The 24026-nt window shown below is 46.5% G+C and overlaps 1 protein-coding gene across 2 annotated transcripts in view; it reads left to right on the forward strand.

Moving 5' to 3' along the window:
* Nucleotides 1-24026, forward strand: part of SKIP16 (SKP1/ASK-interacting protein 16) — a 39004-nt gene that overhangs the window by 13171 nt on the left and 1807 nt on the right. For both annotated transcript variants that reach the window (XM_087390661.1, XM_087390660.1), the window contains exon 2: nucleotides 1868-2590. In XM_087390661.1, coding sequence (XP_087246787.1) covers nucleotides 1868-2590 — 723 coding nt within the window. The remainder of the gene's footprint in view (nucleotides 1-1867; nucleotides 2591-24026) is intronic.

Below are 24026 nucleotides of genomic sequence, written 5' to 3' on the forward strand. Positions count from 1 at the left end.
GACAATGGACGAAGATGGCTGAGTTCAGTGAGGTCTTGACAAGTCAATTTGGCCTGAGCAACAGTTTCTCTCGAGGTCTTCATGTAAGACTTGCCATAATCTCTAATTACAGCTAAAGAATCCCATGCATTATCAATATCGAAATGGCTCTGAGAAGACAGAGAGTGAGATGCTTCAGTAACCATGGCCTTGAAAACAACGTGCTGCAAATAGCTATTGTTCACAATCAGATGTTGCCTTTGAGGCTGTCTATCATCTGGCATATCATAATAAGATAACCTCAACCATAAAGGTGCATGATCTGAATGCACAAAGGCATAGTCAACCCACATTTTGCATGTAAAATCATCATTTTGTTACGGAGCTACACTATACCAGCGATCCAGACGTGTCTGCTAAGAAGAAAGGGCATTATGTTGGAAGGTGTAGCCTGGTGACAAAGGCTGCAATTCCTTCCAAAGATCAACCAAATCAAGATGCATCAGTAATTGAGACCATGCATGCCTTTCAGGAGTTAACATATGAGTATGTCCCGATGTATTGTTACCTTGTTGCGGAGCATTATTGAAATCCCCACATATGAAGGCATGATACCTCCATGGATATTGGTGCATGGCATCCCAAATTGCAGTTCTATCCCGAGAAGATTGAGGTGCATAGACAGAGGCAAATTCAAACACCTCGCCTTAAATGATGCACTGAAGAATAATCCATCTGCCTTGGTTGTCATTTAAGGCAATAACTGGCTGAAGTTCATGCTTGATCAGAAAGACTACACCGGAGAAAGAATGCTCCCCAGCATAGAAGATATCATAGCCACAATAATGACCTGTCTTTCCTGCATAGACGTGTTGATTGTGTTCTTGTAATGCCACTATATCAGGCTGAAATCTATTGATATACAGCCACACTGATTTCCATTTCCTACTGTCACACATCCCCTGAACATTAAGAGTAAAGCATTTGATATGAGCAGTCATATGTACAAATATTTATAGGAGAATAACAGCTGTGTACAACAGCAACCTTCATGATGCCAACCCTGCATTTCTACCTCAGGGTCAGGGCCTCTTCCTTGAGAAGAAATATCCGCTTGAGGAGTGGACAGCAAAGCAGCAACCTCTTCTTCAGGGAGGAGGGTTCTGCTAGTTGTCACTGCAGCCCATGTGATCCCAATTCTTGAATTGACCTCTGGGGAGTTTCCACTAGAAGATGCACCATTCCAAGTGTGAGGGGATGGAGGTCATCGAACAGAAATAAATATTCTTGGACTTTGCCATCCATCAGTTGGAGGTTTCAGTCCTTTTGTTGAGGATTGAATAGCAAGAGGTGAAGGGGAAGAAACATTCCCATTTGAAACCACTGAAGCTTTGCCTTTATCCTGATTCACAAAAAACTGTCTATTACCTTTATTTTTATTCCCAATAGAGGTAAGAGCATCCTTAATGGGCATTTGAACAGGCAAAGTGGCAAGAGGCATTTTATGCTGACTCATTGGACATTGCGAAGCCATGTGCCCAAATTTTTTACGCGTGCGACACACCTACACACACACACACACACACACACACACACACACACACACAGAGCGCTAATATGGGGCTTTTAGAAATGAGTACTAAGGAGACAAAACTAAGAGAAGGACAATACCATGTCATACGAAGGTTAAGACAGCTCAATATGTCAAACTGCTAGTTGCATCTTAATTTTGTTCGCTGCAAATGAGTGATCATATGTTCCTGAAGTAGGAGTTTTTGCAATTGGATAATAAATCCTCGAAGTTACAAGTTGAACACGTGTAAGCCTTTTAATGTGGTTGGAAAATTTACTAATCTTTATTGCTTTACCAAACTTCTTGAAACTGCAGGAAGCTTACAGAAAGTGGCATATTGCTTTTCGAATGTACCCCTCATCATTGGTCGTCCGAGCCAAAAGATGTTGGGAAAATTTGAAGTCCTGGACATTAATGAATTGTCCAGAAATTGCTGATTCACTTAAACCTGGTTCTTCAGAAGAAGATATAAATCATGTAGAAGAAGCACTTGGTTGGAGCCTTCCACCGCCGGTTCGTTTGCTTTATCGTTTCTGTGGTGGGCAGGAACTACCTGAAGATTTTTATTTTGATTACGACGAATTTGATGAAGCTGATGCTCCTAACAGACCTGTGGGCCTCTTAGGCGGCTACAGCTTTTACGATCATCGTGTCAATGTGTGTCTTTTACCACTTGAGAAGGTAGTGCAGCTGACTAAGTATTTAATACCTCACTGGGAACTTGCAGAAGTCTGCTGGAAACAGATCATCATCGCAGCTTCTTTATATTCACCAAAGTTCTTTTTTCTTGACTGTAAAGATGGTTCAGTATACGTAGGAACTCAGAATTTGGAAACTGAAGGGGAAATGATGGGATGCGTTCCTCCATCTTCTGAAACAACTGACATGCAAGATGCCCTGTTGCGTTGGCTTGAAGAATATTGCGCACAGCTGAAGACTGGCATGTTTTCAGTGCGAAATTATAATGGAGCTCGCAGCATATGGCTTTATCCTGAAGGGGAGCCTTTATGTACAGAGGCTGTCACCTGTGGTGTACAGGTGCGTTTCGAACTCACTTTATACTTGTTTCTCTGCATTGCAGGCAAGACAACACACACTCTACAATGTCTTGAGGGATTCTGTGCTTTGGAGGCTGCAAGTTGTGTGAACAAGATCAGAGGCACAAGTTGTTGCTGTATAGATTGATTATTGAAGTTTAATAGAGCATGACCAGTAGAGATTCTGGCTTATGAAAGTGATGCGTACATAGAATTGCATATTCTTTTGTTGAACATAAAGTCTCCTGGGGCTAGACATCCTTATTTTGTTATTTGATTATACCCACAGAGATGGACCATTCTACCATTCAAAGCATACAGAAAGTCATTTCCTGAGCAATTGAGTTTATTGAACGCTGCCTAGGCATACTTGACTTCTACAGGAGGTCTCTCTAAAAGGTAGACAAGGCCACATAAACCTGTCTCTGAGGCAGCAAGAAAGGATTGGATGGCCTCAGGCAGAAAGAGGAGGAGGTATGGAGCTAAGGAAAACCGTGGGTAACTGATGTGAATAATGACAGCCCTCTAAGAATACTGGCTTTGTGCTTTTTCTCCAATTAGAGGTTGCCAAAGAGAAGTGGGCGCACTGCATTGTGGCATGGTGCTTAAGCTGGTCTGAAACTGAAATCTTCTAATGCCAGCACCTGCTGTTGATCTCTTCATCTTCTTCTCCAATGTGTGCCGCCCGGCCACCGCAAACACCCCCCCTACCCCGCCTTTTCTTTTCTGGCCATTCTCATGTGCGCATGCTCTGGCCTTTGCCTCTGCTCCCCTTTAGGTATGCCTTCAGAGAACACAATAGGGATAGCTCCTCCCCATGAAGTCGTTATTGCTCCTCCTTTCATCATATGTCTAGCACCCCCACCGCACACCCCCTCCTGGTCCCATCTCCTGTAGCCCACCCCACCTCGCCCCTCGTAACTCCTTTTTGCTGAGCTGCTAGCCTGCGGGGCTCTCTTTCACTGGCAGCTGCTCTTTGCTTGCCCCCTCTTCTTCCTCAATGCTTAGGCCTGCAGCATGTGGGCTTTTGACAACCTTTGGAGGGTTGTGGGGTTCTCTACCATGTTATAAAGTGAAAAAGAGGCCAAATTAGGGGTAGCCCTAGGGGCAAAAAGAGGAACTTGAGAGGGTTGAAAAGGAGAAACTGGGACTCACTTCCCCATGATTGTACTCATTCTTGATGTCGACATCTCCTATCTCATCTAGGCCCCTCTTGCTTTCTTCACCCACACGACATAGACACAGACACAGACACACACTCTCTCTCCCCCCGCCCCCCCACCCGCCCTTCCATTGACTCCCTTTTGCTATTCCGTCCCCTTTCCTACATCTGCTCCGTCCCCCTTCATTATGCTGGTAGGTCACCAATCGTTGGTCACCAGCCAAAAAAATGCAATTGTGCGTAGCAATCCAATCAGAAAATTGAAGATAACCACATTGTCCTTGCTTGGATGGAAAGCTAACGACTGCCTCTACAAGCTAGGCACTCTTGCACAATATGCACATAGATATTTGAAAGGCCTTACTAGGAAAAGGTGTAACCAAATAGCATGTGGCAGCTTGGGAAGCTGAAGATACACAATGTGTCCACAACATTCGAATTGGAAACTGTAGCATGTTCACGGGCTGCTGCCAAACGACAAAGCAAACAGAACAAAAGGCTAAAAATGCTGAGGGAGACAGTCGATGATGGATCAGCTTTTCTACCTTGACTACTTGTTCCTTCACAACTGAAAAGTTTCATTGTCCACTGCTGGGCAGCTAGAGATGCTCCCATGTGTTTGCTGCTAAAGCTTGAAATGGGAGCTCCAGTGGAGTGAAAGGAAAAGAACCTAGGGAAGGGACCATCACCATTCGCTTCCTCAAAGGGAATGCATGCAAGCTTTGCTAGGGGAATTACCCCCTTTCTTGTTAGAAATCAACCAAACAGAGAGTACGCAGAGTGGAAAGGCCAGGAGCTCACACAGTGGTGGTGTGGGTGGAATCACAAACTTCCTTACTTAGAGTGCTTCACATATATTTGCAGATCAGCGAATAGACAATGCTCAAAGAGAGATATAGGACCAACAAAATATTTCCGTCCAATGGACACAATACAAAAGAGGGCCAAAGTCCCACCAAATTGTGTCCTTTGTCCTGCACACCTTGCTGCCCTGAGTGTCAGACTAGGTGTGCAGCCCTTCTTCAAGTTTTGTCTGCAATATACAGTCTGCCCTGGTCCTCTGGATGTAGGCCCCAAGTGTGCTGCTCCTCTGCTTCAAATCTGCTCCCTGAACGCTGGTGGTTATCAAATGGGACTGCAATGCCCTCTTATATAGGGCTCCTTGCTGGCCGACTTCCTGCCCCAAAAACTGACCCCTGAGGGTCCTACTGGCCGACCCAGTACTCCCCTCCATGGGCATTCCAATCCATGCCCCTTTGGGCCCTTCAATGTGTAACCGGCCGGCTCCTCCACCAACCCCCTTGGGTCTGTATAAACTGACCAGGTCGGGGAGTTTACCAGCCTGCTTGCTGGCCTCTGCACCTCCGACCTGACACATGGCATTGCGCCACCCTTCAGCCTGTTATAGAGGCCGGTTGCAGGCCTTTTACCAGGCCCAAAAGCCCTGCCATGCAGGCGCCTTTGGCCTCTGCACATTCTGCCACCTGCCTGGCCATGTCCAAGCTCCATCAGCTCTGTGCATGCTGCTCCACATTCACGTACCATTCCATACTGCTGATATGGCTAGCCGTACAGCTGCTGCGATCATTTGCTCCCTGCAAATCTGCCCAGACAGCCAGGTACCTCTTCTTGTGTTTGCTGTGAGGTGCTGCCCATGTAGCAGCCCTCTCTTTCTCTTTTCTTTGGGCAGATGCCCATGCGGCAGGTCTTGCCCTAGGTCTCCCTTCCCCATGCTCTCCTCATTTGGGGGCTTACAGATGGGGAGGTGACCTTTCCAACATTTCTTTGGTGTGGGGGGAGCGCAGATACAAACCCCCCCTGTGGCCCGGGTCACCATATGTTGGAGAGTCTACATCAGACTTGACCAGCCGGCTCCCTCCTATCAGTGACACGTCACAAGGACGTGAAATTATGGGACTTTTGATTTGCGACTCGTAATTTGCGTGTGATTGCCTTGAGCCTTTGGGGCGTGAGCGTCCGGCCATGTGTGCGGGACTTGGGGAATTAAAAATCCCCAGTGGATCCTTGGGAATTTTGAATGTGCACCCAGTTACTAGGCAATTAATTCCTAGGGCCAAAATGTGCAACAGGGGGCCAAAAAGAGTGGTGCAATTAAAAATTGCTATTGCAAAAGGACCACTATGATGCAGACGAGGAGACCCCTTTCTACAACTGGACGGAACTCATGAAAGATCTTCGATCACAGTTCCTGCCACCGCAATACCTGGACAGGCTCCACAGTCAGTTGTATGAGCTATGCCCGAAGACACCGAGACGATGAATCATTATACCAATAGATTCACTCAGGTGTTTATACAGTTGCAGGTGGAGGAAAGTGTTTATACAGTTGCAAATCTCTCCATGGGCTGTGTATAGACATCCAGTGGTATGTCAGAAGTTTCAGGTCACAGGATTATGAGTGTGCATACGAGCTTGCTCAAAATTTTGAGCTCATGCACAAGGGTTAAGGATCCATGCACGTCAATAGTAAGAAGTCCCAGGATTCCACACCAAGTGATGGTGGGAATGGGCAATAGAAGAAGAGCTGGATGGCGAAGGATAGCAATGGCTATGGCAGGTACTTGGATAAAGCAACACGAGCACTCTATGCCAAAGAGAATTGATGCTTCTATTGTCATGTGCCGGGCCATATTAAGGAAAATTGCCCGAATTACCACAGGAGGCGTGTCAAGTGGTTTGGCAACAGTTTCAAAAACCCAATTAGTCATCGAGGAGCTTGATGACTAGCAGATTACAGGGAGAGCCTCAGCAGTCATATAGGAGCTTGAAGCTCAGGACAAGGGGGAGCCTCATCAGTTTCCCAATATGTTTCAGTTTAATTGACAAGTTGGTGGTCAAAAGGTCCTTATCCAAGCACTTTCAAGGACATCATCTCCACCAAAGCAGCTCAGAAGGCTCAGTTGCCTCTTATACCAACAAAACCAATGACCATGAATGGTGCATTTCCAGGGCAGTGGATAGAAAGTGACATGCAAGTAGCTTCAGCCACTCTGAAGATCTCAAGGTGGGTATCGGCCACTCAGGGTTGCACCTACTCAAGCATCGGACGTCATGTTGGGAGCACGATGGTGGCACTAGTTCGAAGTCCGACCTGACTATCGCACCAAGGCTTGGATGTCAAAATCCCAAGCCATAAGTCCAAGTTCATCTATTGGATTAAGGATGTTCCGCCTCGACCTTTGATTCAAGGGTTTTGAGATCGGCACCAGCAAGACACAGTATTACAGCATGATACAATATTACAACAGGCAACAGGGTTACACCAAGACCAGGATGCCATTCTCAAACCCAACCTTCCTCCGTCCCTATCACCTATATGCACCAAGGGAAACCACACTGAGCATCATCCTGTAGCATTAACCCACAGACAATATCCTTACCAGAAGTTAGCACCAAACTCCGGAATTCAGTTCCTACAGATCAGGCTTCATGAACCAGGCATTCAGATCAAGATTTATCATCCAGGTAGACCACAAACAGTCCGTCAGCACGATGGGAGGGCCCTTTCATACATTAGTTCAAGTTCTAGCATAAGGGGATATCACGGGCATCCACACGCACGTGGCCATGCCAACTGGTGCCAACACAGGCAGCTAGGTCAACTGCATCACAAACCTCTGTACAGCCATGCAGGCAGCCTTGCGCAATCAGCAATCAGCACACAGTCAAGACAGTCAACGCCACATCATCGCAATTCAAAAACACAGAGTTGACTTTTTTAAATAAAAAGTCAATGCGCTGACTTTTTTTTAAATCATCATTGCCTTTTCAACCGACATGGTCAACGCTGACCAGCAGACCAGGGACTCCGGTCGGCATTGAACAGATCGGCCAGGATGACCTAATAGCAGTTGGGCACTTCAGCCCTACGAATAGTAGCAGCAAGACCTCCCCGCAGCAGAGACCAGCAAAGTAGCCTCAGCCTCTACAGGGATCTAGTGAGGATTCACCTCCTCTAGGTAGTCTAGTCTTTCCAGTTTTGCAGTGAGGGTTTCAGCCCCTTCGTACAGTTCTTTGGACATTCGTTTTTCAGTTGTATCTATTTCCTCTTCGGAGGTCCACTACATTCTCTCCCTCTAATTCTCTCACTCACGTGCATCATCTTGCAGTTGCAGCTAGTATTGAGCAAGAGAGAGAGTGAGATCCCAATACACAAAGTGATGCTGTGGATGTGAGTGAGAGAATCATAGGGCGATAATGTAACTGAAATGTATGAATGCCCAAAGGGCTGAATACAACTGTATGGAGGGGCTGAAACTCTCAACTACAAAACTGGAAAGAAACTAGACTACGTAGAGGAGGTGAATCCTCACTAGATCCCTATATAGGCTGAGGCATCCTGCTGGTCTACTTCGGGGAAGCATGTCTGCTGCTACACTAAAGGCTTGGAAGGTTTGAGGTGGGGATGAAGAATAAGGGCCAAGGGGGCTGCTTTTATAGGCTCCCCTTGGGCCCTAAAATACCGACCAGGCTGCTAGATGCTGACCGACCAACCTCATCCTATCCCGGCCATGCTGACTGCCACGCATGGACTTTTGGCAGTAGTTTCCTGAGCTATGAACTCCCTCTCCTCTCACTGACACCAATCTCTAGTAATCTTATCCTCGCACACCCTACAACATTCCTCACCAGCCTCCACCTTACCTCCAACAGCTACCCTGTCCCACCAGTGACGTCAAACATGCAGCTTTGAAGGTACATAATGGCCAAGCCAAAGAACATGAGGGACTATGTATTGAATACATTGGATATGGACTAAGTACCATGGGCCCGATCACGGCAAAGCTTTTGAATGAAGCGGTCTGCATCCGTTTCCCCCACAATTGGACCCTTAACACCATCACTCCCATTTAAGGCATTGGATTCCATGAGCTCAGAAAACTACAGGACTATTATGATTGGGCATGTCATGCTCAAGATCTATGCCTTAGTGCTCGATACAAGTTAGCTAGTATGTAGAGCTTGAGGGACTCAGAGCTAATGTGCAGGCAGGCTCTGTGCTGATCATGCAATGCTAGATCACGACTTCACACTCTGAGATGTCATTGAGGAGGCTAGAGCACATCTTGCTTTATGGATTTCTGCAAGGCTTTTGACAAAGTGCTGAGAGCTTGCCTCATTAGGATCTGAGGTACAGTCAGGGGATAATTGGGCAGTCAGCTTTATGACAAGGTCTCCAGCAGGGTTCCAAGGTGGACAGAAGAGATCAGGAGGCATTATCGGGGTCAAACAGGATTGTCTTCTACATTGACGAGCTTGAGATCTTCATTGGGACGACACTAGGGCTCAATGTTGCATAAAAGACCAACATTACCAAGGGCAAATTTGGCATTGTGGATCTTAAAATGCAATGTGGATAGCTCAGGGTTCTAAAAAGGGGGGGAGAGCCCTTCTTTTGGACTCAAAAGGCCAAGATCAGTTCTAGAGGAGCCAGATCATCAGTTGTAAGCTGCTAGAACCTGCCAGGTGCTGCTAAAGCAAAATTGCCATATGCCAGGAGGGACCAGGTGCTGCCAAGAGAAGTTGCCACCTGCCAGGGGAGGTTCCAGGGTATTCTGGGAGCTCCAGGGAAAATCGCACGTGCTAGGGGCTTGATTTGGAAAGTTGATTCTTGTTCCAGGGTGTCTCCAAGTGATTGCGACCTGTTCGGCTGCTGCTGGAGATTGCGATTTGTTTTCCAGGCTGTCAAGGCTCTGTAGGGAACTTGTGATTTGATTCTAGGGAGCTTCTGGGTGTTGTTGCTGATTTTGGAAACTTTCCAGGCGTGGGTGTCCTCTTCTAAGCTGCTTTTGGGGTTGTGCAAGAGTAGAATCAGCTTTTCTATGTAGGATCTAGGGTTTTCCAGCCTCGGTGACCTATCTTCTGTGGACACTGGGTAGAAGAAGGCTTGCTTTTTTCGTTCCCGGATTGGTTGCTGGCTAGTTATTGCGTTTGGATTTCTTTCCTCGAGAAGAAAGTTTGATTTATGCTGTTGGGTAGTGGCCAGAGAGGCTATAGATTTATGCTGTTGGGCAGTGGCCAGAGAGGCTATAGATTGAGGCAACCTGTTTGGAAGTGCTTTGTTGATTGATTGCACCGAGGGCTTTGCTGCAGTTGTTCAGCCGTGTCTGGTTGGTTGGACTTTGGGTTGTGCGAGTACATGGAGCAGATAGCCAGTTGATACTTTTTGGGGTTTTGTTGCGCACTTGGTTGGCCAGAAGGATGGATTGTCTAGTATTTGGATGCCATTTCACCGTTTGGAGTTGAGCATGGAGTTATAGGGTGGGCTGGACAGGAGTTTGCGGGAGCTTCTGAGAGACCTTTGTAATCAGCCGCTTGGCTTCAAATGAATGTTAAATAAATACCGCAAGGGGCGCCAACGTTTGGGGCCAATCGGTGTCCTTGTTTCTGAGTAGGAGCGCTCTAGCTCCCCTGTGATATGATCTGTGGTTCATAATTATTTGTCAATTTACTGTGTATGCTGTAATTAAGTGGATCCTACCACCCTTTACGTTGTTGAGGCTGGTTTCAGTGGTTCCATTGCCTGGATCCACCTAACTTCTTCAAGGGGGAAGCCTGTGGTTGGCTTGGTGCAAGTCCAGCAGACTAGGCGAAGAAGACAGCATACTATTCAGTAAATAATTATGCACCATAGATCAAATCATAGGGGAGCACTCTAGCTCCCTTGTGATTTGATCTGTGGTGCATAATTATTTGTCAATTTACTGTGTATGCTGTAATTAAGTGGATCCTACCATCCTTTACGTTGTTGAGGCTGGTTTCACACGTTGCATGTGAATTTCATTGCACGTCATTTTTCCATAGGCGACTTGCCAATCCATGACCCGTAAAAAGTTAGGGTCTAAAGACCCCCTTTACCCAGAAAATTCGTTAGGTCAGTCCTAACTGTCCTATTTACAAGTAGGGCAGTTCCAATTGCCCAAGAGGGCCTAAGAGAGAGAGAGAGATTATATGTTTGTATCAAAGTCCGCTTGAGGCCCTACAACTAGAAACCGCCATCAAAACAATAATAGCTTTTTACATCCATCTGATACAATTTCCAAAATTCCTAAGTTGTTGGTATGTGCTTGGTTCAGCTGCTTGGCCATGTCCAGAATTTTACCATAGTGTCCCAAAATTTTCTTCAGGTATGCACCCAGTTGCTTGGCTGATTGACTTATAGGACTCTTAGGCTGAGGGCCTTGTTACTGTGGATGGAAGGGTTTGTGCTCTTCATTTTATATTTCCTCTGTTAGGAAGATGTTACAGATTCTCACCTCCCTTGAAATTCTTGGTCTAGTCCATTTGCCTTTATCCACCTCTAAATTGTGGGAACTCGTTCTTATGTTGCAGACTGTGCACCTTTTGAATGTTGAGATATCTTCCCCATGGTATTCCTATACATCATACTTCACCATTGGATTGATCTCTTGCTGTAGAATTTCATTTTTTATTTCAAAAAGGTAGAATTTCATTTTTTGTTTCTGGGTCTTGCCATAATTCCTGCAGCATTTTCCCCTTCGGTCCATCCACTTGAGCCCCTCTTTGTGCCATCCTGTATTTTGTGGCCTCCATGGTGCGGGACTCAGCTTGAATGCATCTTCTATATTTTGCGAAGGTATGTTATGTATAGACATAGATCTTCCCCTTAGAGGGGTAACATTCCTTATCTTTGCTACTAGGAGGTTTGCACTTTGACCCGCAGCTCTCCTATGAGAAACCATTTGCCAGAACTTCCTTATTTCCCAGTTAGCTATATAAGGCTTTCAAACCTCCCATAACTGTTCTTTCCACACATGCATTTGTTAGATAATGAAATCCCGCAGGGTATCTGTTGGAAAGGTTACCTCCCCATCTGTTATCCCCCATATGAGGAGAGCATTGGCGGGGTGAACCTAGTACCTGAGATAAGGCCACTATGGCTGCCATGGGGGCAGAGATCAGAGAAAGAAACAAGAACCTGGAGGAGCCATGGTGGCTGCAACAAATGGACGGAAGGTTGGCTATGGAGTTCTAGCTTGGATCTGGCCTGTCAGAGGCTTTTTGGAGCAGCACCAAATGGCGGAGAATACCCAGGAGAAAGGCAACTGAAAGGCGAGCCACATGGCATTGCTTGTGGGCAGGTATATGACCTGCAACAGAGCTTGCAAGTGGTGCAGCAGAGAGGGCAGGTGGACAGCAGAGGAGAAGGCCTGACTAGACAGGCTGGTTGCTGGATTAGGGTTGGTCACCTCCCCATTGTCTGCTTTTGAATCTTACGTGAGCCCAAATACTCCCACCTTGTTGAGATCATTGTAACTCTCACCCAATCATCACTTTTCAGCTTTTCTTTGAGGATTGGATAGCTTACAAGGATTAGCAAAAATGATCACCACTACCTTTTCCTAGATTTGTACAACTATAGACCTCAAAAATCATCTACAAACAACTCGAATCGACTATCTCTCTCTTTCCTCACTCAGTTTTCCTATTTTCTCAGCTCATATCTTGAGAGACAGTGGAAGTACCTAGCACACCAAGTCCACCATGGTGGGCAGAAGTGGTGAAAAAGTGCCATAGGGCTCTCCAAGATGAAAAGGATGAGCATGTGCAGGGAAACCAGCAAGCAATGACTATGTGGACAGGCAGGATGACCTCCGCCAGGGTACGGAACAATACGGACTGTTTGGAGGCTGTCCGGGACTTGGAGCAAGGGGGAAGAGATGCAGAACAGGTGTAACAATGGCTCTTTCTTACTACCATATTTTTTAATCATTATTTTTACCTTCTTGAGACCTCATTTTTATTGACCACACGTGTGTATTCTTCTATGCGAGTTCTTGTGACAGAACTTTGCATCTGGCCGGACACCTTCTGCTACCATGTGCACATCTTCATCGGCAATTCAGAGTTCTCTCTTTACATGGCTGATCACCATGCATTGCTATCTCCAGTATAGCACTTGTCACCTTCGGTGTGACCCTTTCTGAACATCAGAGCTCTTAGCACGATCCATCACCTTTAGTGCGATCTATCATCTTTAGCACGGCAAATCACCTTCAATGTGATGCACCATCTTCAATATGGTCGTTTTGTTACCATAATCAGCATGGTCTTTCTCTTTCACTGCCATCTCCAGCATGGTCATGGATCTTCAGTATCCACCAATCACATCCAATGATAGGATTGTAGAAGCTAGTGCATGGGGTGAACGTCACGCCAGTGAAGTTACGAGTCAAATGACTATCCTACCGGATCACACTCTATAGGATACTGTTAGAAATCACCCAATAGAGGATACACACAGTGGAAGACTAGTAGAATTGCCCAGGAGCTCACACAGTGTGCGTGTGGGGCGTGGAATCACAAACTTCTTAAACTTATGTGCATAGCATAGATGTGCAGACTCATCGATAGACAATGAACCAGCCAGATATAGTACACACCAAAATAATATATTTCTGTCCAAAGCTATGGACACAATACAAAAGAGATAGATCTAGAGTCCCACCAATGGTGTGGTCCTCTGATCTTACCACAAGGTCCTCCTACTATCTGCCGGCTATCTCTAGACTCGAGCCTGCGTGCTCCACCTCGAGCATAAGTAGAATTTCCGTCCAGATCTCTTCCACCTTGCTGTCTGCAAACCAGCCTAGGTGGGCAGCCCTCCATGTGATCTAAGTCTGCAGGTCTCCAGCCAGGTTCACCTCTAGGATGAGGCCCAACTGCTGCTGCTGGTGCTGCTCCTTTCTGCTCTTCAAAGGCTGCTCCAAGTGATGAATTATGAGGGCTGGAGGCCCTCCTTTTATAGGCCCTTCAAGGGCTGCAAAAAACCGACCAGCAGCATCATTCTGGCCAACCCAAACAGGCCGACCAGTCTGCTGCAAAACCAGCCCTGTAAGGGCTCCAAAACTGGGGCTGACTGTCCCATTTCTTCATGCAGGTTCCAGCCTTGGTTTGGCCCTTCAACCAGGCCTGGTTGGCTGGCTGTATCCAGCCCAATCCCCTCTCACCGAACCACATTGGCCTGATTTAAATCCGTTGATGAAGATGCTCTAGTAGCTCCCGTATGGTAGCTTTCTGGAATACTTTGGTGTTGTCATGGTCTTCTTCTGTCTTTTTAACCAGTGGCTCCTAGCTCCGTCTGGTCGGGTTCTCCTTTCGCACTAGTCTGGTAGACAAGTCCATCTTTGGCAGCACCTAATGAAACCACCACCTTTAGTCGTGAACCCGCCTTCGAACTCGAGCACTCCAAGTACCAGCATCCTCCAACTAGCCCCCTGATGATGGGTGAACAGCCTGAAGTTCTCCGAGACCAAGCTCTCAGGGTCTGTTTCAATCCGTCCTCTGTCTGGCTAGGTCTGCAACCAAACAACCTACCCGAGACATCATATCCCAGGCATAAATCCAGAGTACCTAGAGCATGAAGCTTTGATTGTGGTTCTGTTTTTTCCTTCTCCAAGTCATAGCCTCCGTCTGACCCTGATTCCTCTGGTCCCGTCAAATAATCCTCCTCTGCTTCAGCAACACCGGCCAAGCACCGAGATGACTCCAAGCACTCATCACGGTCCATCACCTTCACAAAGTTTTATGACTCCTCTCTTGACAAATCCTCAATGCCAGACATCTTGACAGTAACACCGGGGTCCATGTACCTAATCTTAGTAGCAGTCATAGTTGCCACCAAGAAAAGTTCCTCTGTCACCACCAACTGCGCTTATGCCTATGACTCCAAGGTGGCACCCTTCTTCTTGGTGGTGACTCCTCTGGTTTTAAGGTGTGGCACGCTTCTTCTTCTGATGAGCCTTCTTCTTTTTGCAATTTTTCACAAAATGCCCTGGCTCATCACAATAGAAGCACTTCTTTTCTTTCTTTCTTCTCTTCTTGTTCTCTTCATCTGAAGAATCCGCTCCTTAATCAGATTTGGGCTTGCCTTTGCCAGGTTTACCCTTGCCCTTGCCTTTGTTCCTGTCCTGAGGTATTAGGGATTTGTCATCCTTATCCGTAGCTTCGTACTTCTTTTCCCGAGCTTCTTGTTGCAACAACAATGGAACCAGCTCCTCGAAATTCACAGGTGCCGCCCTCTGCCTGCAATCATTGTAGTCACAAAACTACTATAGCTTCGGGGGAGCATTCCCACCAACAGCCTTGCCATCCAGGTCGAGCTCGTCCTTTGACCAAGTGCTGCCAGTTGATCCCGCACCACCTTCATCTTGGTGATGTGTTCCTGTATCGAATCCCCTTCATCCATCCTCATGCCATATATCTCTGTCTTGAGGTCCAAGATTTTTGCCTCCTTGAGCCCATACATATCTCTCAAAGTGAAGAGTTTGCCATCTGAATATGAGGAACCACCATATCTGCCGTCGTACCCACAATGGTAGCCAAAGCTTCCATATCCTAGATTTGCCATGCTCTTACTAATACTGGGTTTGCTAGTGTTGTCACTGCTACCGAAGTTGATGTGGCTAGGTTAGTCACAGTGGTCTGAGGCAACAGCTATGTCCCTATCGCAACCCCCCACGACTCCCTCAACACTAAGTGGCTATGAGCCTTCATTTTCCACAACGGGTAAGTGGTCCCACTGAGCTTTCTTGTCTCACTAAAATTTGGGATGTGATATCTATTGGCCATGATAATGAACTGAAAGAGGTAAAGAGTTTAGAGTGTTGTACACCTATCTGACCTTGAACCTCCCACCTGGGTACAATCCTTTAGACGCCTGCCTGAACCTGAGCCTCCTGCATGGGTACAATCCTTCAGACACTGAGCTAATTCCCCCAAGCAATTCAGCAAGGTCCTTGTGTTCAAGCTCCAATTCCCGAGAACTTCTGTTAGAGCTCTGATACCGTGTTAGAGAATGGAATCCCACCAGAGGGTATCCTGCCAGCGGAAGATTGATAGATGAGCCCAGGAATTACACTGTTTCACTACGGAATCAAACTTCATAACATGTGTGTACTTCACAACCACATGAAACCATTCATGTGTGTGTGCAAGCCAGAATAGACAGTGTATCCAAGACAAATATAGAAGCAACACATATATATTTCCGTCCATCCTCAAAGCTGGACACAATACAATACCAAAATGTCCTACTATATGCCTGGCACCTCTAGATCTCTAAGGCCACCTACTCTACTGAACTTATGTAGACTCTCTCTCGAAAGATCCCCTCCGCCTTGCTGTCCAGGGAGGCAGCTTAGGAGGGCAGCGTGGGCAGCTCAGTGTGCAGCTTCTTCTGGGTCACCTTCACCTCCTGAATATAGGCCCATTATAGGTCCTACTGCTGCTCCTGTCTGTTGTCTGAGACAGGGCTCATTTGCAGGCTTTGGCTGGCCCTGCCTGGCCACATGGCATTCAGTTCCAGCCTTGATTCTTAGCCCCAAGTCTGCCCATAGGCCTGCCATAGCTTGCTGTGCCTGTTCCACATCTGTTCCCTGTTGCTCCAGGTCCCAGACAGCCTTCAAACAGTCCGTACTGAAGTCTGTATTGTTCCGTACCCTGGCTGAGGTCATCCCACCTGTCCAGTCATTGCTTGCTGGGTTCCCTGGACATGCCTGTCCTTTGTCCCTGGACATGCCTGTCCTTTCCAGCCATGGACAGCACTGTGGCACTCCTGTACCACTTCTGCCCACCATGGTGGCCCCCTGATCTGCCAGGTACTTCCACTCTCTCTGCTGTCCTTATGGCAGCCCATGTGCTCCCCATGTGGCAGCCCCATGTCCCATCTTATCCATCTAGGTTCACTCCCCCGTAGCACTGGGGCTCACAAGTGGGGAGGTTACCAACCCTAATCCAACAACATTCCACGTGTAGTTCTTAATAAACTCAAGCTCCTAGTATTTGTGGGTTGTGTCAGCTTTTATGGGTTCCTTCAAATGTAAAGAACATTTGCTCGTTTTTTGTTCAGATTACCATGAGCTTTGTCTTTGCAATATTGACTTTCATCCTTGAGAACTGGCTGATGCATCTAGGTGTGTTTGCATGTCCTTTTTGTCCTTTGCAAAGAGACTACATAGATAAGCAAGAGTAAGGCACACCTGGCCTGCGTTCTTATCCAATCTTCTAATTCACTTATGAATAAACCAAAGAGAGTTGGCCAAGGGACCACCTTGTTTGACCCCTATGTCACGGCGTATCATTATCTTCTCCTTAGACTTTGATCCATCTACTAGTGACTTTACCAAGCTTGAGGACCTTCTCACATAGTCCGAGCATGCCTTCCCTAAGTTCTTGAGGTATTTGCAACTCTTAAATCTTTTCCCTAGTTTTTTGTTGGGTAATTGTTAAAGCTTTTTTAAAGTCCACAAAATAGTAAATTGCTTTCCTCTTGTTCTTGCCTCCCTCTGTTGCTGCTCGTACTGTAACCAGGCGGTCTATTGTTGAATGAACACATGCTACAAATGTCGACAACTTGGCTATTTCGCTCGAAACTACCCCTTGCACGCTCGTTCTTCTACCAAGGTTGAAGGCTCATTGTCTATTCCTCAGGCTTCTGCTCCTCTTCAGTCAGATAAAGTCCAGCAGCAAAACATTAAAAAAAAAGAATGGAGGCGAGTGCACCCTCAGGGCAAAGAGTTGTTCTCGCAGTCTGCCTCCCTTCCTTTGTTGAATACGAATATGTCACTTCCAGATATGCCTATTGAGAATGTTATACCTACAGTGGATATATCAGGTCAGGAAGTGCTTTCTTTGCAAATGCCGTTGAAATCACAGCACAGGGATACCGCTATGGCTGAATATGCCAGGCCTCCAAGTATATCCTTGGAGTTGGGTTTACCTACTGCATCTGTTGCGGCTCCATCATCTACACAGATTGGGAATGATATTCTAGATGCTTCTGCTAGTTTGGATACAGCTGCCCAAGATGCTTCTCAAATGTCGGATTCTAGTTCCTCTTCTGTATCAGGGGGTACTTCTACTACTTTTGTGCTGGAGGATTTCCACCCTATGATGCAAGCAGCTTTTGATCCTCTTCTCCAAAAGTTCCGGTTACTAGCATATGTGAAGAAAGCTCACAAGGGTCCAAAGAAAGTTCATTTTGATGATGGTTCTGCTATGCCTCTCCATATGTTTTTATCTCGGAATGGGATCACTTTGGAGGATGTGGTCTTCATGTCCTCTCCTCCGACAGCTTAGCTACTTGTACTTATTTTATCTTTGACTTCTGGGGATGTTTGCTCTTGTCCTTTGGGCCAGGGTTGCTTTTTTATTCTTGTAACTGTTGTGGGTTTTTACCTCTTTTGAGGTTTCCCACTTGGTAATAAAGCTTCACTTAAAAAAAATAGACTCTGTGTGTGTGTGTGAGAGAGAGAGAGAGAGAGTTCTCTCTTTTTTTCTATCTTTCAAAGGCCCCTATAGCTTGTTTTAGGCCACATTTGGAGCCATTTGGTCACGTGAGCGAGAGAGAGAGAGAGAGAGAGAGAGAGAGAGAGAGAGATGCATTAACGTCTGCAAGAGGCCTCGTGGGCCTATGAGACAAAATGCAAGCCAAAAAGGAACTCATACAAGCCACTAAGGGCTGAAGCAAAGGGTTCACTAAGACCCTTGCTGAAAGCTTAAGTGCTGAGCTAGTGAATCAAGTGTCCAAATACTAGAGTAGCAAAAGCAAAATAGCAGAGAAGTATCAGGTGCTCAGAGCTAGCACTCCTAGTACATGCTCAGGTTCCGTATATCTAGGTAATATAGTGGCTCTCTGATGAGATCTGAGGAGCTCTCGTATCTGTGTCTGTCGAGCTATCTCTCGACGTGGGGGAGGGCGTGGTCTCCTTGATGTCTGGATCCGGTGGGCTACGTTAAGGGTGATGCCTCGTCTCTGGCGGTCACCTGTGAGGAGGGTTGAGATAGATCGAACCTCGATCATGTGTGCTCTAGTCCCTCTCCGTGGAGTGTGTGTCCCTCGTCTAGCAGCATTGTGGTGGACACTTCCACTGCTAATCCATGATGCTCTCATCTCATCAAGCTCCTCTTCCTCAGTCTCACAGGCAGCTGACTCAGATGCATAGAAGTCTAACAAAAGTTTGTGATCTGTCGATCTTGATGACCTGTGGCATCAATCCCTGCTGCTCTCTGGTCCATCGTGTCAATGTGTCTCTCCGTCGTCGCATCTCAATCAGATAGAGCCCAACACAAACCTGATCGTGAAAATGGATCAGCCGTGTAAGTGGACCAAAGCCATGCCCCTCCTGAAAGAGGCAGTGATATCGTCCTTGGATCTCATAATAGACTAGGCAAACACATAGAAAATGCTCCTCTGTCTCGACCTCCTCCATCTAGCAATGTGCAAGTCCTGTGCTCTTTGGGTATGCCTGTAGCTCTCCCTGTCTCAATCCGCAGCTGATGTGATGAGACTCGCAACTGATCGATGGCAACCCTTAGTGCATGTGAGACTCTCCTGTCCTCGAGATACTGAGGTCTGATGACAAGACCGTGCTCTAAGACCCTCAGGAAGTGGTCATGGTAGAATTGGATCTTGGTGGAGAACTCCTCTACCTGTATGGACTTGGAGGAGGTCCACTAGAGGAGGTCCAACTGTATGATACGGTTGATCTCATCTCGGGTGGTGCATCCAGAGTATATTGAAAGGGGGGAAGTCTGTCCATTTGAATGCCACGACTACCAAACCACGTGGATATCCGTGCATACTATGCTGTATCAACATCGCTCTCTGCTAGTCGCCTGGAGGACTCTAATGCTAACCTCGGTAATCTCCACTAGGGTAAGGCCCAGACTTTTTGGAGAAATGTCACTGTCTGAAAGATGGCATCAACCTAGAGAAGGGTCATGGCGAACTCTACGTGTATAATCTGATGGGTGACTCCAGCATCTCTGGTCATCTGCAACTGCTAGGGCGATAGAAGAGGACAATGCTAGCCATGGTAGTCTGCGACGTCTAGAAGTGCAGTGCCCATACCCCCTGACCTGATATAGATAAGTGATGACTTGGAATGTTGCATTGAGCTGCAGTGGAGATGACTCAAGCTCAGCCTCTCTCTCTATATATAGGTAGGTAGGTAGGGGCTTCTCTCTTTTTTCCCTTTCAGAGATTTCTATAGCTTTTTTTATGTAACATTTGGAGCCATTTGGTCACACTTACAGAGCCTCAGTATAGACCCCTCTCTTGAGCTTATCCATGAACGTTTTGGTGCTCCAGTGCACACGAGTCCTAGGTGCTTTTAAGTAGATTGTGCTTATTTGTCTCATTTGAAATTACATCTACTTGCACCAGTAATCTCTAGCTGCTCAATAACTAAGAAACAATAAAACTCACACATTTCTTAAAATGAAGGGCTTGCCACAAATACATGCCTAGAAAACTTAGTCGCAAAAACTCTCGTACTGCCTAAAAGGAAGGGCTTGCCACAAATACATGCGTAATTTAGGCGTACCCTAATCTAGTCCCTCTACAAGGTTCATGACATTTGACTAGACTAAACAATTTCCTCGTTTTAAAAAGATATGTATTATAGGCCTTGTAAAGAGTTGGTTATACTGATTCAATATTAATGACCCATCAAGTAAGGCATGTGACATCACCCCTTTGGTCGCCAAAATATTACCCTTTGGTAGGAGCGGATAAAATGGACTATGGTACTTGTGGGGCATGTTGGGTGCAGGAAGCAATGGAACGGGAGTGGAGTGAGGGAAGCAAACAACAAGCTGGAGCAAAACGTAGTACTGCTCAAATGGATAAGAGGAAAATACAAAGGGTACTCATAGAGTTGACTTGACCTACAAGGCTCATATCAAGGCTAAGTGCTAACAACCCCCCCTCCATGGTATGGCTGAAGTATCTTGGAAATATCTTAGGAATACCTGGAAACTACATCATGGTTGCACATATTCGTCCCAGAGGGATATAGCAACCTATGATATGTATAGAGTGATCCCTCACGTAACAAAAGGAGCCAAGTGTAAAGCATGTCGAAATGCCTAAAACTTGGGACGCGGTAAAGCTTTCGTGAAAAGATTTGCCAAGTTGTCCTCAGTGGGAACATAGGACAACTGGATGTCTCGACCAAACAGTCGTTCTCGAACATAGTGATAGTGGACGTCAATATGCTTTGTGCGTGCATGAAACACTAGGTTTCTAGCAACCGCCAAAGCACTCTGGTTGTCGATGTAGATCGTAGTAGAGTCGGGCTGAATGATATCAAGATTCTGCAAGTAACTTGCGAAGCCAAACCCACTCTACTGTAGCTGTGAAAGCTGCTATGTACTCAGCCTCACAACTGGATGTGGCAACTGTAGGTTGCTTCTTGCTGAACCAAGAGATGCATGAAGCTCCAAGCATAAAACAATTGCCGCTGTCTGACACCCTTGTAGGATCGATTGAGAGAGAGAGAGTGCAGGTAGCAAAGTGTCGCACACGTCTTAGCCGTCACGTTAAACTTGGATAATAGGAAAAAGAGAAGTACAAGGTACGAGTACCTAGACCTAGGACTAAGTGTCCTAGGTGTCACATAGGACGAAGTGTCCTATGTGGCCTAAAAGGCGCTAACTCTACAAGTGCCTATATTTATGCCTACAAGGCACATACCATGGCCTATAGGGCATCACTAGAACCACCAGAAGATGGCCTACAAACCCCCCTCCATGGGATGGGCTGAAGTATTCTGGAAACGTCTCAGAACACCTGGTATTTTCTGGTCATGGTGGCACATGTTCATCCAAAAGGATATAGCCACCTATGAATGTACAAGGGATGTCAGATCATGTAACAAAGGAAAGCAAGTGTAAAGCCTGTTGAAAGACTTCGAACCTGGGACGAGGAAGTGCCTTTGTAAACATATCTGCTATGTTGTCCTCTGTGGGAAGATAGGACAACTCTATGTCTCCTGTTGACAACCGCTTTCGAACATAATGATAATGAACTTCAATATGCTTGGTACGCGCATGAAACACTGAGTTACGCGCAATGGCCAAAGCACTCTGGCTGTCAGTGTAGACAATAGTGGAGGATGTCTGGCGAATACCAAGATCTGTAAGTAATTGTCGAAGCCAAACACACTCTACTGTAGCGGTGAAAGCTGCCGTGTACTCAGCCTCACAGCTAGATGTGGCAATTGTTGGTTGCTTCTTGCTGAGCCAAGAGATACATGAATTGCTAAGCAAAAAACAATTGCCAGTATGTGACACTCTGGTGTCGGAACATCCTGCCCAGTCACTATACGTGTAAGCATGCATGGTAAGTGAACCCTGATCACCATAGAAGAGGGCTAAATCCTGAGTGCCTCTGAGATATCTGAAGACTCTCTTCACTGCTTGCCAATGCTGTGAACTGGGCATGTGCATGAATCTGCTGAGCTGAGATACTGCATACTGTAAGTCAGGTTTGGTGTGACATAAATAAATAAGGCATCCAACAGCCTGTTGATAAAGAGTGATATCACATGGTGGGCTCCCATCATGAGCTGAGAATTTGAAGCCAGGGTCCACTGGAGTAGAAATTGGCTTGCAATCCTCAAACTGAAGACGATCAAGGAGCTGTCCAATATACTTGGACTGAGACATCATGATCCCCCCCTCAACATGAGCAAACTGAATTCCCAAATAATAGTGGAGCTGTCCCATGTCTGACATTTCAAAAACCTGCTGCAACTCAGCCTTGAAAGATGCAATTTGCTGAGTATCTGGGCCTGTGATGAGCATATCATCCACATATAAAATCAGCACTAAAAAATCAGATCCACTTCCACATGGGACTATTTTGAAAACCAAGGGATAGTAAGTGTGCATGAATTTTGGCATACCATGCCTTGGGTGCCTGCTTCAAGCCATCGGTATACCTTATTTTCAGAATTAACAACCTCAAAGCCAGGAGGTTGTGTGACATATACTTCTTCCTGCAGATCCACATGAAGAAAAGCAGTCTTGATGTCAAGTTGGTGCACTTGCCAATGATGATGGGCTGCAATGGCAATGACACATCTAATGGTAGTAATCCTGGATGTGGGAACAAATGTCTCCTCAAAGTCAATGCCTTGTTGGGCATACCCTTTTGCAACAAGACGGGCTTTGTATCGATCTATGCTGCCATCAGATTTCCTTTTTAATTTGTAGACCCACCGGGTTCCAATGGCATGCTTGCCGGGAGGGAGATCTACTAATTCCCATGTGTCATTTTTAGCAATGGAATGTAGCTCAGCTCTCATTGCATCTATCCACTCTTTGCTGTCAAAAGCATCTTTATGGTACAGAGGCTATTCATTGCAAGCTGTAGCAGGGAGTGCAAACTCAAGAAAGTGACCATGCTGTCTATTCCCTGATCTTGTCCGGGCAGCAAAAGGCTGATCTTGTTTGCTGTCCCTCAATGTATCAAGAAGCCATCTGGGAACTTGCCTTTGCTGTCTATTGACAGCTCTTTCTTCAATGACTGCATGATGAATAGTGGGATCATTTTGTGCCGGAAGAGAAACCTGCAAATCAGCATGAGGTAGTGGCTGATTATTGTTTGGTGGAGGGCCTGCAGGAGGCTCATGTTGCTGGTCAAAATCCTCTTCTGAGGATGGCAGAGGTAACCAAGATTCAAAGGCATCAAACATGTCAACATCTGGCTTAGATTTGCAGTCCACAAGAGGAGAAGCTGAATGTTCAGCAAAGATTACATCTCTACTGACAATAATCTTCCCAGTATTTGGTTGATATAACTGATACCCTCTGCTCTCCTGGCTGTAACCAATAAATATGCATTTGATGGCCTTGTCATCAAGCTTATGTCTCAGCTGAGATGGTACATGAACATATGAGAGAGACACAAAAGCTCTCATGTGTGAAAGTGAAGGCTTCTTGCCTTTCCATGCTTCATAAGGTGTAACAATCTTCAATGCCCGTGTAGGTGATCTATTCAGCACATAGTTGGCACACATCACTGCATCAAGCCAAAATTTATTGGGCAGCTTCTCCTAGGTCACCTTGTCCTCTTGAATGTAGGCCAAGGTTCCCCCTTTGCTGCTCCTGTCTGCAGACAGCAGGGCTGCTCCAAGTGATTATGAATGAGGGCTGGAGGCCCTCCTTTTATAGGCCCCAAGGGGAGGGCTGGCAAAAACCGACCAGCCTGCACCAAACTGGCCGACCAGTCTGTGGCTGGTCCAGCCCTATTAGGGCTCACAAACCGGGGCCTTTTGGGCCCACTCTTCTAGGGCCTTGGCCCTCCAATCAAGGCAAGGGCCCAGCCTATATAAAGGCAGGTCCTTGCCTCATGGCAGCCTCCTTTGCTGCTCCAACAGGCCTGATCCAGCCCCGTACTTCTCCGTACAGTTGCGCGCCACCTGTCCCGGGTCTGCACACCCTC

The sequence above is a fragment of the Dipteris shenzhenensis genome, chromosome 19, assembly GCF_047967505.1.
Source record: "Dipteris shenzhenensis isolate YYH24624 ecotype China chromosome 19, Dip_SZ_1.0, whole genome shotgun sequence".
Taxonomy (NCBI): Eukaryota; Viridiplantae; Streptophyta; class Polypodiopsida; order Gleicheniales; family Dipteridaceae; genus Dipteris; species Dipteris shenzhenensis.